The sequence below is a fragment of the Rattus norvegicus genome, chromosome 3 (assembly GCF_036323735.1).
Source record: "Rattus norvegicus strain BN/NHsdMcwi chromosome 3, GRCr8, whole genome shotgun sequence".
NCBI classification, from domain to species: domain Eukaryota; kingdom Metazoa; phylum Chordata; class Mammalia; order Rodentia; family Muridae; genus Rattus; species Rattus norvegicus.
The window spans coordinates 45,150,802-45,166,026 of record NC_086021.1 but is presented as its reverse complement, the minus strand read 5'-3'; the positions used below and the strand labels follow the sequence as shown (position 1 = coordinate 45,166,026).

Genomic DNA, 15,225 nt, shown 5'->3' with positions numbered 1-15,225 from the left:
TAATTGATTTCTAATTAACCAATTGTAACATGGAACAAGTGCAAAAGGTCAAGTGGTCTCAGTACTGAAGCTCATTTCCTCCTCAGAATGCTTCTCAGTCAGTAACTGAATTACAGTTGATGAGACGCGATAAGCTGTGCATTTCTGAACATGCTATACGTTGACATTACAGTTAGACCACTGTCAGGATGTCTTAATGGAAACCAAACACACAAATGCCGATTCTTCTATTACAGATAAAAAGACTTGTGGACCTCATGAATTCCAGTGTAAGAACAACAACTGTATTCCAGACCACTGGCGATGTGATAGTCAGAATGACTGCAGTGATAATTCTGACGAAGAAAACTGCAGTAAGTGAATCTTGCCTAATGACCTTCCAAGTCTGTCAGCCCATTCAATAAATCTAATGGTAATTTTTATTTCAGCTAAGGTGATATTGGACCTCTCTGTCCTGAAGCTCACATTTTTATACATATATTCACATTTGGACAGAATATTCAGAATAAATTGACCTGACTCTTAAAGGATAGAATGATTGGAGTGCTTACCCCAGGAGTTATTTTCTTTCAGCTCTCAGAATTGGTAGGAGAGTATCATGAGGTTTAATGCAGCCCATTAGTATGCAATGAGGAAAGCCCTTGATGCAAGTTCATACAATGAGCTAACTGATGTGCAGACAGCACAACACATATCATGTTTAACGGATGCTATTCATTCCGTTTCTGCCTCAATCCTTTTCCACTACAAATCCACTCAAGAGAATCTTTCAGTGAGTTATCATTTATCCTCTCTGGAATCGCGAACACCATCTGCATTCAGGATGCTTTGCTCAGAAAATAGTATAACACTGATGGCATCTGCTTTTGAAATTTCACGCAATGAATTTAATACTAATAATTGTCCAATAATCCTATTTCATAACTGAGGCAGAGTGTCTGTCATTGAGCATTATTTTCTCAGCAAAATTCTTACCAATGCTTTTATATATCAGGAAAATGTAATATCAACATAGTTAAAAGAAAAAAATTACATTTGTTAAATATTTATATTTTGTTTCCTTCTAAAAGGATTTGAAGCAGATGGATAAAAATAATATCTCCTTTTCATTACATTGGATTAATAGCATTCATTCCCAGGAAGCAAAGACAGAATTTACATAACAATACTTTATTTGATGGAAGGCCTGTAGTTGGTGGAGTGAAAACCTTAGAGAATCTCTTGGATAATTAGTCTGCAAAACATGCACTAATGTTTTGAATATATTTTGGAGGAGTGGGGATTATAGCTGACAATCCAATCATTTCAAATAGCTGAATGTAGGATCACCTGTAGATATTACTTTATATATGTAATCTCAATGGATCTAGCTTTTTAAATGTAGAAAAATTACATGGATTTATTAGAGACTTAGATTCATTTAATCAGCACTTAAAACCACATTTACCTAGAAGGAATTTAGGTATATCCAGTGATTGAAATAAAAATTAGATTAACGCATGCTGATACTAATGAAAGCCAAATAAATTTAAATATAAGAATGTACATGCCTGATGCATCAGATATTTCTTAGATTTTTTGATGTTCTTAGTCTTAATCATTTCGATTCCTTGAACAAATACACTGTTTTTAAAGATACTGAAAGTTGGGGTTGGGGGGATTTGGCTCAGTGATAGAGCGCTTGCCTAGCAACCGCAAGGCCCTGGGTTCGGTCCCCAGCTCCGAAAAAAAGAAAAAAAAATAAAGATACTGAAAGACAACAGGATAGATGAGAAGTAATCTTGGAGAAAACTTAGTGAAGTTTCCCTTTTTCCTCCTTGCCTTTTTGTCCTGCTTGTAACTAGATATTAAACCAAGGGAATTTTGCATTCTAGGGTAATTCTTTATTACATTTTACATTTATTTGAGTCACAATTCCACTAAACTGGTCAAAGTGGCCTTCAATTCACTTTGTTGTTCAAGCAGCTCTTGGATTTATGATCTTCCTGCCTCACCACCCAAAGAACCTGGGATTAATATCTTATATCACCAGGCTCAGCTAAGGCAGATCTTTGCTCATTGAGTTGTTGAAATTATACAAGAAGTTAGATTATTGTTCTAATAAGAAATGGAAAAGAAGAACAGGGGTTGAGATAGCTTGCCTCTTAGTCAGCTGGGCTTCCCAAAACTGTATGAAAATTTTGCTCAGAAATTTAGAAGTCACCTTATGGCAAAAGAAAGGTGACAGGACTCTGAGTGTCCTAATCACTGAAACATATCCATCAAAAAAAGAATAAAGGGGCTGGAGGTGGTGCATGCGTTTAATTCTGAAACATGGGGGGCAGAAGCAGGTGGATGTTTATTATATTAAGACCAAGGCTAGCCTGCTCTACAGAGTGAGTTCTAGGGTTATACAGTAAATCCTTGTTCTGAAGCAAAGAAAAAATTACAAAAAAAAAAAAAAACTAAAGAAAATGTTCATTTAAAATAGCAAATTATGTGTGACCTCTTCTGAGTTTTATATTTATTCTGATTTTATTGCCTAAGACAAGGAATATGGACATTTCAGAGGATATACGAGAGTGTATAAGAATAAATTACAATAACGTTGTAACAGAGGAAAAAAGAAGCATAGGCAACAAGATCTTATATGTTAATGCAACATCACAGTATGTTAACATGTCAAATCCATAATGTGTATGAGGATGAAGGGGTCTATAGTCACCAATATGGTTTTGAAGTTTAAACATTTGAAAATTCTACATGGAATGAACGAGAAGCAAATGGAACATTAAAGCCGTGCAAACACTAAGCAGTTCTACGTGGGTAAAAATTTATTGGTGTTTTGAAATCCAGGAGTCTTCGAAGACAGACCTAGCCCTACAGAAGCTTCTTGGCTATCAAGGTGCCTCAGAAGATTCATGGAAAACATAGTAGATTGTTCATGTGCTAAATTTCCCAACCACTGTTGATATATACAGTATATAATAGAGACCGTTAGGATGGGTATAACACTTTAGCAATTCTAGGAAAAAGGACTGCAGTTAAAATTTCTTTTCAGATTGGTTAACTGCCAGAAACAGCCACGCTGCTGCCAAAGTTTTAATAGCACAGATACTGCTACCTGACCACCAATCTGAAAACTCTTATACTTTATTTGAAAGGCTTAAAGATTTGATAAGTGATTGAAGATTTAAAATTGACTGCTTCAAATGTAGCTAAAAGAGTTTCAATTTCAGCTATCTAAAGACAAGTAACTCTGTCCTTTACCATATAAATGACAGTTAGAATCATATTAATATATTCGATTTCTCAGTGACACTGGTGTACATGCTGGTAAATTTTTGTGCATAGCAAAATTACTTGGATTTAAGATTTTCAGTTAAAATATTTTCAAGACAAATAGTCTTTCTCCTTTCTTACCAGAGTAGCAATTCTAATGACTTATGACAAACATTTCATAGAACAAATTCACTGTGTAATTATTAAGTGCCTCCAACAGACTGTGTAAATTTTTTCAAATCTTTTTTTCCATCTTTATTAAATTGGGTATTTCTTATTTACATTTCAAATGTTATTCCCTTTCCCAGTTTCCAGGGCAACATCCCCCTAACCCCTCCCCCCCTTCTATATGGGTGTTCCCCTCCCCATCCTCACCCATTACCACCCTCCCCCCAACAATCCCATTTCACTGGGGCGTCCAGCCTTGGCAGGACCAAGGGCTTCCTTTTTTTCTAATCTTATGTCAGCAACATCCAACTATCCATATAATCAAATATGTCAATCAATATGAAGCTATTTAGCACACAGAAAATATATTTGCCTGGAAATAAAATAAATACAAGCTATAACCATGAAAGAAAGAATTTTGCTAACATTCAACACATGTATGTAAATGTTTCTTCTACAGTTTCTGGGCATTTAGGTATGATGTCTTCTAAAAATACACTTTATCTCTATTTTTCTAAGGAAAAATTTCTAGGGAAAACTATATTGATTGTTAACAGTTATTGCTAAATAAATACCATATACTTCACTATCAACTTTTTCTAGAATATAACTCTTCGAGTTTACAACTCCAGTAAAATATAATAGCTTTTGGATGTGGGAATGATACAAACAAAGAAGTAAAATAGAGGCCGAGCAAAAGAAAGTCAGCGTCCTACTGTTCTGCAGTCTGTAGAAAAGAGCATATACTGCAATCGCTACAGGCATGGTATTGGATATCTAGCTGTATTGGTTCAGCTATATACTAACTAGTGTGAGTACTCAGTCATTTAAAGACTGTATTCTCTCTGTTCCCCAGTTTGATAGTTTAGATGGGGAAATAGTGATGTCCATGCCTTCTTGTAGAATTGTTTTAGGGTTTGAGCAGTAAGTTATTTAATGGACTTGCCATACATGTTCTTACTGTCTAATGCAAAAAGATTGTTAGTCCGTTGCAGCTATAGGCATTATTAGTGGCAAAAAGTTAGTTTAAGATTGGGAATTATATGTTATATTATGTATATGCAAATTAACAAAGGAGCAGACAGACATGTTAGAAAATATCTATTTAGTGGTGTTTCTGTGTTTGGTATCATTTGGTTTTGGTGGGCTTTTTGTTTTTGTTTCTTTTTGTTTGCTATTGTTTTTATTATCTTGGTTTTTATTTGAGGAAAGCTTTCGCTGTGCATCCAAGATAGCTTTGATTGGCTCTACATTCCAGGCTAGGCTGAAATTTAGAATTATGGTTCTCACTGTTAAACCCACCCAGTTACTTGTTATTCTTCTTCCGAAACATATTTTATTTATAGACCAACAGTCATATGCTAATGTACAGTCAGTTCTAAAGCAGAACATTTCTTCTCTGATACTAATAACTATGAACAATACATCAAAGTTACCATTCCTAAAATGTAGGAGTGAGGAGACCAACCAAACACTGCTAATGCTCAGAGACTGAACAGCTCAGAGACAGGGATGCTGATAGAGGGCTGCACTGTTGAATAGCTCAAGTAGAGTGATTTCTAATAGAAGGCTGAGTTTTTTTGTAGTCATTATGAAAAGAGAATATGAGTCTCCATTTAGATTTCCTCAGGTAGATGTCTATTAGCTATTCCTCCTTCACATGAACAATGATAACATTGCATGTTATTCACCTGCAGAGACAGGAATGAAACTATAAAGAATATTTATCTAATACCTAAAAGTAGACTTACATAACCAAACAGTAAGTTTAAATGAATATATAAAACACTTTTAAGAAGACACCGAATAGAGGAAAGGGCGGCTGATTTTCCTCATCAAAGATAAGAATCTGGAGAATGGTGATACCCAGCTGTCACAATGATTACTTACCAGAACCAGGTTCTGTAATCTGTCCTCAACATTGTAGAAAGCACATTCCTCTTAAGGTCTAAGTCAAACAGCTAAGGCATGCTACTTAATTTCAGTCCTACAAGGAATATGGGCAATTAAATCTACAGTAAACAAATTTTAAAAATTGACAAATTATTCAGGGCAAAGTAAAATCACAAAACCAAATAGGCATAAAAAAACCAGAAACAAACAAACAGAAAAATCAACAGAAAGCAAGCCCTTCCATGGCCAATGCTTTGTTTGTGCACCCAGGGTGAACCCTGTGTTCTCCTCTGACAAAATCAGATAAGTAAAATCCCTAGCATTCATAATTAAAAGTGTCAGTTGTTAGATTTCCTCTTATGCTGTTAAACACACCAATACATACACAAAGGGAAGAAATGTTCATTAAATACATCAAATGGCATAGAACTGTAACTGAAAAAGTCCATGTCACAGTCAACAAGTATATAATTTTTCTACATTTGTCATTTGTTTGTACTTATCTGTTATATTTTATAAACAATAGCCTACTTTACATAGTTTTTTATTTTAATGATGAGTTATATTAATAACTTTAAATTTGCATTTCAAAATTAATAGATGATGTTTCATAGTTTCTTCATGAGACTTTTACCCTAAAGAATTGCAATTGCGACTGCTTACCTAGTCTCTTTTCATTTTTTCTTTACCTCTTCACGGTTATCAGAATGCAGCTGATAAACACCCTTACCCCATGCTGTCTTTCTATCTTCAGAACCACAGACCTGTACATTGAGGGATTTTCTCTGCAGCAATGGAGACTGTGTTTCATCAAGGTTCTGGTGTGATGGAGAGTTTGACTGTGCTGATGGTTCTGATGAGGTAGGGATCTCTGTGAACGCAAAGGTAATCAGATTCCATGCAGGGTTATCATCATTCAATACGGTGTATGTGACCAAAACTAGCACTGGAGTGCACCCTACTCTGGAGGCCGCGAGATAAGTTTACTTTATGCGTTAGGCTGCACAGGCTGCACAGAATAACTGTGATGCTGCTGACACCTAATTCTATATCCTGGCTCACCTCCACAGTTCGATATCTGATCAGGGAATAGGATGCTTAGAAACCGACTTCCCTGTTGCTGGTGTCCTTGCAATCTTTATATTTATTTATAATTTTGCTAATGTGTTTATAGCTGTTCCTAATATGTTATGCATTTAAAATCTTTCTTCAATAGATACAATCTTATAAACTTTACTCTGGGTCATCAATTTTCATGAAACTGTGGGTTAAGGTTTCCTTAGGTGATGGATCACAATCCATTTATTATAAGGCCCATGCTTTAGGTGAAAATAGGAGATAATTTCTGTGCACAACTCTCCTAACTTAAATTGTGCTTAGGCTTTCCTCTTGTGTATCACGCGACCTCCTGAAGCTTTAAAACTAGTCATACTGAAATTATACAGATTTTCTGCTTATACCATGTGAGCGAAGTGGAGGAACAATTACTTTAAATACTTTTCTTAGTTTAATTATGTGGGAGGAAAATAGGGAATGTAAATGAACCCAAGATAAAAAGAAGTCTTCAGTTTATTATGGAAGTCATTTTTCTTTTACTCATATAGCATTGATTTAATTTTTTTTTTACCTCTTCAGGAAATGCATGCATTCCCTACTCATAGAACCCATCCTATCTCATGCAGACTACAGCTTTAGAGGCTTCTGTTTCAAGCACTTCCCTAAGTAGTCACTGATTCTGGACCTGACGGAAAAGCACAATAAGCCTCTACTGTTTGGACAACAGTGCATACAACTTAGTGCTTTCCTGGTCTACCTCTATTGTTACAAGGACAGACATTTCCATTTCCTTGCTGTTTTGGAAAATCCATCCTAATCACAGACAGGAACACAGGGTTTGGCCAAAGGGAGGGGTAGTTCTCACTTCAATGCCAGAAAACCCGAACCTTGTATTTGCAAAAATATCTCAGAAGAAGTTGGAAAATATCCAATTTTCTCAAAGGCTATTAATAAAACAAAATCTAAATTTCCTTGAAAGATTCTGCAGGGTGACTGTATAGTTTACTGTGATGTCACATTCTTACTTACCATCCATCACTTAAAAATGTTTTAAACATTCTTATATCATGCAAACATATTTCACAAAACTTATCCATGTCATGGCAACATTTTTATTTCTATCTTGCTTTTTGAACATTCTCCAGAAAATATAAACATAGTGCTTGAAGCTTATGATTTCTTGTTGCATGTTATTATTAAATGTTCAAAATATATAAGAAGAATCATAAAGTCTAATTTTAGTGTAAATCTTTCTAAAATGTTACTCATGTCAAAATAAATATATTAATTAACAACAGTCATCTCATTCACCAAGATGATGGGCATACTATTTTCCTGGTTGAATATATTTTCATTTACTATGTGTCTTCAAGGCAATAATCTAAAGAAATCTTTCTTTTATGTAGTATTTATTTACAGACAATGAATCTGCAGTACATTCAATTTTTTTCTTTGAAGTCTATAATAACATTTTCTTTGATAAAAGACAGTAAACCAAATGATGAAGATGAAACCTTGGTAAAAAGTTAGAAAGGACAATTTCATAGAAGTTTATATAAACAGTAATTAGAAATTTTGGAAGAATTGTTATTTGTATATATGCGTACTATGCCATGTGATTTTAATAATATCCTTTCAAAACAGTATAAAATAAACATTAAACCTTGGACTAGCTTCATTAAATGTGGCTACATAAGCAAATTATGTTCTAAAACTTTAATTGCATTTTTTATTTTGTCTCTTTGTTATTGCTTATTGTGCATGTGGTAGGATCATGAACACAGACCACAATGTGGATGTGGTCAGAGGACAAGTGAGAAAAATAGGTCTTCTGCTTCTCCATGTGGGCTCTGGGTATTGAACTTAGATTTTATGGTAGTAAATACAGCTACAACAAAAACTTTAAAACAGTAGAGTATGAGCTCCTGATTAGTATTCCTATCCCTCTTAAACTGTGTACGTCTATAAACAGTACAAAATGAAGAGAAATACAGGAATTATATAACTCACTCAAGTGTTCACAGTGATTCATAAATATCATTTCCCATGTATTAGAAACAGGGCTACGGTGAAGAATGCATAATTCTAGGTCCAAGAAAAGAGCAGCACACCATGAATTATTAATAACATCTTCAGATGTAAGCACACAGGATCTTAGGGTCAGTGACCACATGGCATAGAGACAAGCTTGAAAGGGCCTCAGCTGACAAAAGGAGCAAGTGGAGTATCTGAAGGAAAAAAGATTCTATAATGGACTGCAATCTGTGAGTTCACAATAAGTACTTAAAAGTAAGATCTCAACAGTCACTTTGCTAAGATATTAATATTATGAAGAAAATGTATGTTGTGCTTGGAGGGATGTCTCAGTGGAAAGAGCACTTGCTTACTACTGCTTATAACTACAGATCCAAGGGTATTTAACTCTCTCTTCTGGTCTTCATAGAAACTACGTGCACATGATGCTTATTCATATATGCAGGCAAAGCATTCACATACGTAAAATCTAAATATATAAATCTTGGAAAATGCTAGAAGGAGGTGGCAGAAGATAATAGTATACTAATCCTACTGTATTACATTAATTTATGGTTGATTACATTATGCTTTGAATCATTTAAAATAATAACTAACAGCCAACCCTCATAAACACACATGCACAATACCACATAGTAATTCATTTCAGGTTAAATTTTTATATTAGAAAACATCTAGAAGACCCACCTTCTCTATTGTCAAAACACTAGAAACACAAATGCTATTTATTATTAATATGCTTTAGTTAAATGATGCTAATAAAACTATTCACTAAGTCTAGGAATGTTTATCAAGTAGCTACTGTAATTATGAAGTGGATTTAAATACTTGGTTCATAAATATGCATGACCTTTATACACTCGGGTCTTAATTATATGTCATAACAGGGAAAAGACAAACCAAAAAACGCTTCAGCCTACAGATCTTATGAACATAAATAAAAAATTCCTTACCATAATACAATCTAAACCCAATAAACTGTTAAAAATTATTCATCATGGTCAAGTGATTAATTTTAGGGCTGCAAGAGTTATTTGGTATCTGAAAATAAGTAGCCATAATACACTGAGACAACAAAATGATAGATGCATATGATAATTGTTATAAAAACATGAGAAGATTTTATAAATTCACCAATCTTTCATTTTACACTTTGAATGAATGGTCTTCCCGTACTTGTTAAGTATTTCTGGTACTCACAATGCAGCCCAGAATTAGCTTGAACTCATGGCAAATATCCTGCTCAGGCTTGATGCCCTTTTTCCACCAGCAGTGTCGAACTCCTCTCATGTTCCTTAGCATCATTGGCTTTGCATGCCATCCATTACATGCTTTCCTGGCACATTTGTACTCGCTCACCAGTAGATTAAGTTCTGGTAAAGCTTCCTTTGAGAAACCTATTCTAAGCAATTCATGTTTGTTTTCCTTAAAAATCAACATAAGTTTTGTAATTGTTGTTTAGATAGTGGTATTTTATACTAACCTGTGAGCTCATAAAATATAAGAAATAAGCCCCTTTTTATTATCACTGATAAAAGTGTCTATTACTTTAATATTTTGGAAAAGATAGGAAGCAATTCCAATTACATGAACTCTACTAATTGTCTATCAGCAAAAATAAAATAAAATAAGAGGAAATACAGTTCTTATTCCCTATCCTGATGATTAAACTAGAAAGAACAGCAACAATTTACCTTCTTCACTCTGTAAATATTCATAGCTGTCAGACATCTATGCCAGTTGACAGATAGGAAATACTACAGTTTGGGAAAAATAGAAATTATTGTACATGAGAAAAATATTAGTCCAGAAAGATACTTGAGCTGAATATCTTATTTAAATGAATATGGAATCCAGTGGGATAAATATCACTCTTGTTTACCTCCCACAATGAACTGAGGGAATTCTAAAAGTGTATGTGTTGTCCTACTTGACTTCTTTACCTGGGCAAATAGAAGGGGCCACCACTCCAAATCATTCCCCAGTTATTTAGGAGCAAATGTCATAAAAGAAAAGATTCACAAACAGCAAAATGACAAGAGATTCAGTTCAGGAAAAGAGATGAATAGAGAGAGAACAGTAGGAATAGATGGATGGCAATATAAAATGGACCTCCTCCAGGCGTCATAGTTTGTCTCACGTCCTGCCCATTCTAAATATACAGTCATAGCTGAAAGAAGTTAAAGAACTTTGAATAGCCTTTATGAATGTGATTAAAGTTCTTAAAGAGGAAGAAAATAAGCCCCTTAAAGAAACCTATTAAAACACAGACAAATAGTAGAAGTGAATAAAATCACTCAAGACATGAAATTAGAAACAGAATCAAGAAAGAAAATCAAAACTGAGAGAAATCTAGAAAGGAAGAACTTCAAAGCTTCACCAACAAAGTATAAAATAATGGAAGAGTGAACCTCTGGCATTGAGGATACAATAGAATAAATCGACATTTCAGTCAAAGTAAAGGTTAAAAAAAAACCCAAAAACCTGACATAATTTTCCAGGAAATCTGGGACACTATAATATCTAACACCAAATATAAAAGTGATAGAAATAGTAGAAGGAAAAAATAAAGGTCAAAAGCACAGGAAGTATGATAAAAATTATAAAAGAATTTTTTTTCTAGCAGAACGATGAAATGCCTATTAAAGTACAAAAGTCAAGATACAGAACATCAAATAAACAGGATCAGGAAACAATCACCCTTGCACAAAGTATTCAAAACACCAAATGTTCAAAACAAAGAAAGAGTATTGAAAGCTACAAAGGAAAAAGACTCTGAAAGAAAAAACAGTGTGGTCATATGTGACATGACTCTAAAATGGCACATATGCTAGTTCAAACTATTATACCCAGTAAAACTTTCACTCACCATAGGTGAAGAAAATAAAACCTTCCATGGTATAACCAAATTTGACGAATATCTATCTATAAATCCAGGCCTAAAGAAGGTAATAAAGGTAAGATAAACACCAACCTAAAATATTAACTATATACACAAAAAAATTCTCAGACAAAAAAAATATCGGACTATATCAAAAGAAGGGAAATGCATGAACACAGGCATATACAAACCACCACTATCAACAATTGCAAAAATAACTGGGATCAAGGATCATTGCACTTTCATATCCTTCCGTATAAAGAGAGAGACGGAGGGAGAGGGGGAGAGAGAGGAGAGAGAGAGCAAGAGAGAGAGAGAGAGAGAGAGAGAGAGAGAGAGACAGAGACAGAGACAGAAACAGAGATAGAAACAGAGATAGAAACAGAGATAGAAACAGAGATAGAAACAGAGACTAATACAATGGTTGTGAAAAAACAAGCATCCAGAAAAAAAACTATATATTTAAAAAAATCAACAAAAAACAAAACAAAATCACACCTTAACAACAAGGATAAATGGGGGTTGCGGATTTAGCTCAGTGGTAGAGTACTTGTCTAGCAAGCACAAGGCCCTGGGTTCGGTCCCCAGCTCCGAAAAAAAAAAAGAAGAAGAAAAAAATAAAAAACAACAAGGATAAATTGTCATTTCAAGCAAATAGACCAAAAAATTGATTGATCAAAACATTTTAATATGTAACAAAATTGATATCAACCAAAACAAATCAGAAGAGGTAGGGAAAAATATTAGTACTCCTCAAAGAAAAAATTTGTCAAGAGGAAGTTTCAGTGTACAACATCCAGCCCCCCCAAAAAGAAACAGTGCTACAACTTAAATCATATATTGACTATCACAGACTTGGAGAGTTCAGCATAATACTGTCACTAATCAACAGATCAACTGAACAAAAAATAAACAAAAATGTATGACCTAAATGACATTATAAACCAAATTGACCTAGCAGATATTTACAGAACATTTCACCCAAACACTAAAGTACATAACTTTTCAGCACTTAATTGAAATGGCTACAGCTGCTTAGATACAAAGTAACCCTCAACACATAAATGGATATGGAAATAGCACCATATAACCTATCAGAACACAATGGGTGAAATATGAATAACAATAACAGTAGAAAAAAACAGAATCCTTCAAACTTAAAAGTTCTCAATTTAACCTGGACCTCCAAGATCTCTGAGACACTAGATCACCAACCAGGCAGCATACACCAGCTGATATGAGGCCCCCAACACATGTATAGCAGAGGACAGTCAGAGAAGATGCTCCTAACTCTCAAAAGACTGGAGACCCCAGTGACTTTAGAGGTCTGGTAGGGTGAGTGAGGTGGGAACATCCTCATGGAGACAGAAGGGGCAAGAAGGTGGTATGATGAGATGTTGAACAGTCAGAGGATGAACCAGGATAAGAATAACATCTAGAATGTAAAAAAAGAAAAAGTAGAAGTATAGGAAAAATACACATTAAATATAAGGCTTCATTCTAATGTGAACAAACTAATAGGAAAAACTTATGGGAGAAATGATCAGCCACAGAGTGGGAAAAGATTCAATACATTGAATAAACTAAAGATTCTTTATTCTTTTCATATTGAGACTGGGTAATATGATAGGCAGGTCTATGGGGACATAGGAAGAAAGAAGAGCTCCTCACTAAGGAGTTTATTTAACCTGTGATAAGCAAGTAGAGGGTGACTTGGTAAACCAAGGTTTCAGTTGACTTGAACTACACATACACCCCTTTCCTAGCAATGCACCTGCAGTCTGGGATCTGTACCTATACTGTGTTATACACACCCCTTTCCTAGACATGCACATGAAGCCTGGGACCCTCAACTGTACTGAGTTGCATTTATGTCTCCTGTCAAATAGGGAAGTGAGTTACTTTTCCTGACAACTTTCAAAAATGTCCCATTTTCATTCAGATGTGTCTCCACATGTCTAGGAATAGAGGGAATGGAGCTAGCTTAACCTGAACTGGCTTGGGGTGCATGTACAGTAAGTTAAGCTGTTCCCTATAAGTGAATGTCTAAGAAAAATCCTACTTACCATCTTATGCCCATCCATAATTGGGAATGCTGTATATGAATAAAATCAGATGGATGAGGAAGGATATTTTCAAAGAACAAAGACTGACAGAGCCCAATTCTATCAATCAAAATAGAGAACCACTTGCACCTTTGTAACCAACCCTTCCTTCTCCTGGACTCAATAAAAAGAGTCCCCAACTATGAGCAGACCTTTTGGGCCCTGTAGATAATAGCCTGCTCCTCCCTTACTGTCTCTATAAATAAAACTTGCTGCTTTTGAAGAAAATGTTTACAAATTGAAAACTTAATATCTGTCTAATGAACAAAAAATAGGACAAAACAGAAATTGAAACCAATTAAGACTTAATAGAGTTGAATTAGTATGTATATATTACATCATCACAAAACTTGCAAGACAAAATCAAAGTAGTTCTAAGTTCATAGCATTAAGTGTGTACATTAAAACAATTGTGATTGTAACAGCATACCAGAAATCTCCAGAATAAGTGGAGGAAATGATATTCAAGATGAGTAAGTAATAAAAAATAATCAAACTCAGGGCTGAAATGAATACAATAGAAACAAATACAAATAATCAATGAAAAAAAGATTTGGTTCTGTGAGAAAATCAGTCAGATCAACAAAACTTTATTCAAATTAACTAAAATGTGGAGAGAGAAGACCCAAATTAACAAATTCAGAAATGAAAATGTAGAAATAACAATAGACACTGAAGAAATCAAGGGAATTTTAAGGACAGACTTTAAAGATCTGTACTCTGTAAAATCGGAAAATTCCAAATAAATGGCTTATTTTCTGAATACATGCAATTCACCAAAGTCACATAAAGATGATATAAACAACTTAAACAGGCATGGAATCCCTAATGAAATAGAAGCTACCATTACCAGTTTCTCAACTGTTAAAAAAATGTGCAGAATTCTACCAGAATTTCAAAGAAGAATTGATATCAATACTTCTCAAATTATTCCACAAAATAAAAACAGAAGGAACATTGCCCAATTTATTTTATAAGGCCACAGTTATCCTGATAGCCACATAAAAACTAAAATGGAAAGCAAATTATTCATCAATTTTTCCTTATGATCAAGGTACAAAAATATTCAGTAGAATACAAACTGGACCGAAGAACACATCAAAAGTTCATTCACAATGACCAAGTAGATGCACCCCAGAGATTCAGGGATGGTCCAACATATATAATTAATAAATGTAATAATCATATAAAGAAACTTATCAAAATTAAATTTTCATCTCATTAGATACAGAAAAGCTCTTCATCACAAGATAACAGCCAATCATGATGAAAGTTTTGGGGAAGATTAAGGATACAAGGGCTATACCTAAAGATAAACAGAAAGTCTATAGCAAGCATCAACTTAAATAGACAGAAACTCAAAACAATTATGCTAAAATTAGGGACAATGCAATGTTGTTCAATCTCTCCATGCCTACTCAATGTAGCGTTTGATACCTTGACTAGAAAAAGAAGACAATTGAAAGAAATCAAGGGCATAAAAATTGGAAATGAAGTCAAATTGCTTAATTTTAGAACATATGATAGAATATCTAAGTTATCAGAAAATTCACTAGAAACCCCTATAGATGACAAACACATCCAGCAAAGTAGATGGATGCTAAATTAACTTAGAAAAATCAATAGCTTTCATATGTACAAATGACAAATGATCTGAAGAGGAATCAGGGAAAGAACACCGTGTTCTCAAATAACAAAAAATATTTTGGGATATCTCTACCCTAGAAAATGAAATAACTGCACAATAAAAACTTCAAATCTTCAAAGAAAGACATTGCCATCAGAAGATGTGGAGATTTTCCATCTCATGGATCATTGGGAATAACA

At 34.3% G+C, this 15,225-nt stretch overlaps 1 protein-coding gene across 6 annotated transcripts in view; it reads left to right on the top strand.

The window, feature by feature from the left end:
- Lrp1b (LDL receptor related protein 1B) overlaps positions 1-15,225 on the top strand; it is a 2,121,147-nt gene that overhangs the window by 1,959,121 nt on the left and 146,801 nt on the right. For all 6 annotated transcript variants that reach the window (XR_010064783.1, XM_063284873.1, XM_063284870.1 and 3 more), the window contains 2 exons: positions 237-353; positions 6,077-6,183. Coding sequence is in view for 5 of the 6 variants with exons in the window: in XM_063284873.1 (XP_063140943.1) it covers positions 237-353; positions 6,077-6,183 (224 nt within the window). In the remaining variant the exon portion in view is untranslated. The remainder of the gene's footprint in view (positions 1-236; positions 354-6,076; positions 6,184-15,225) is intronic.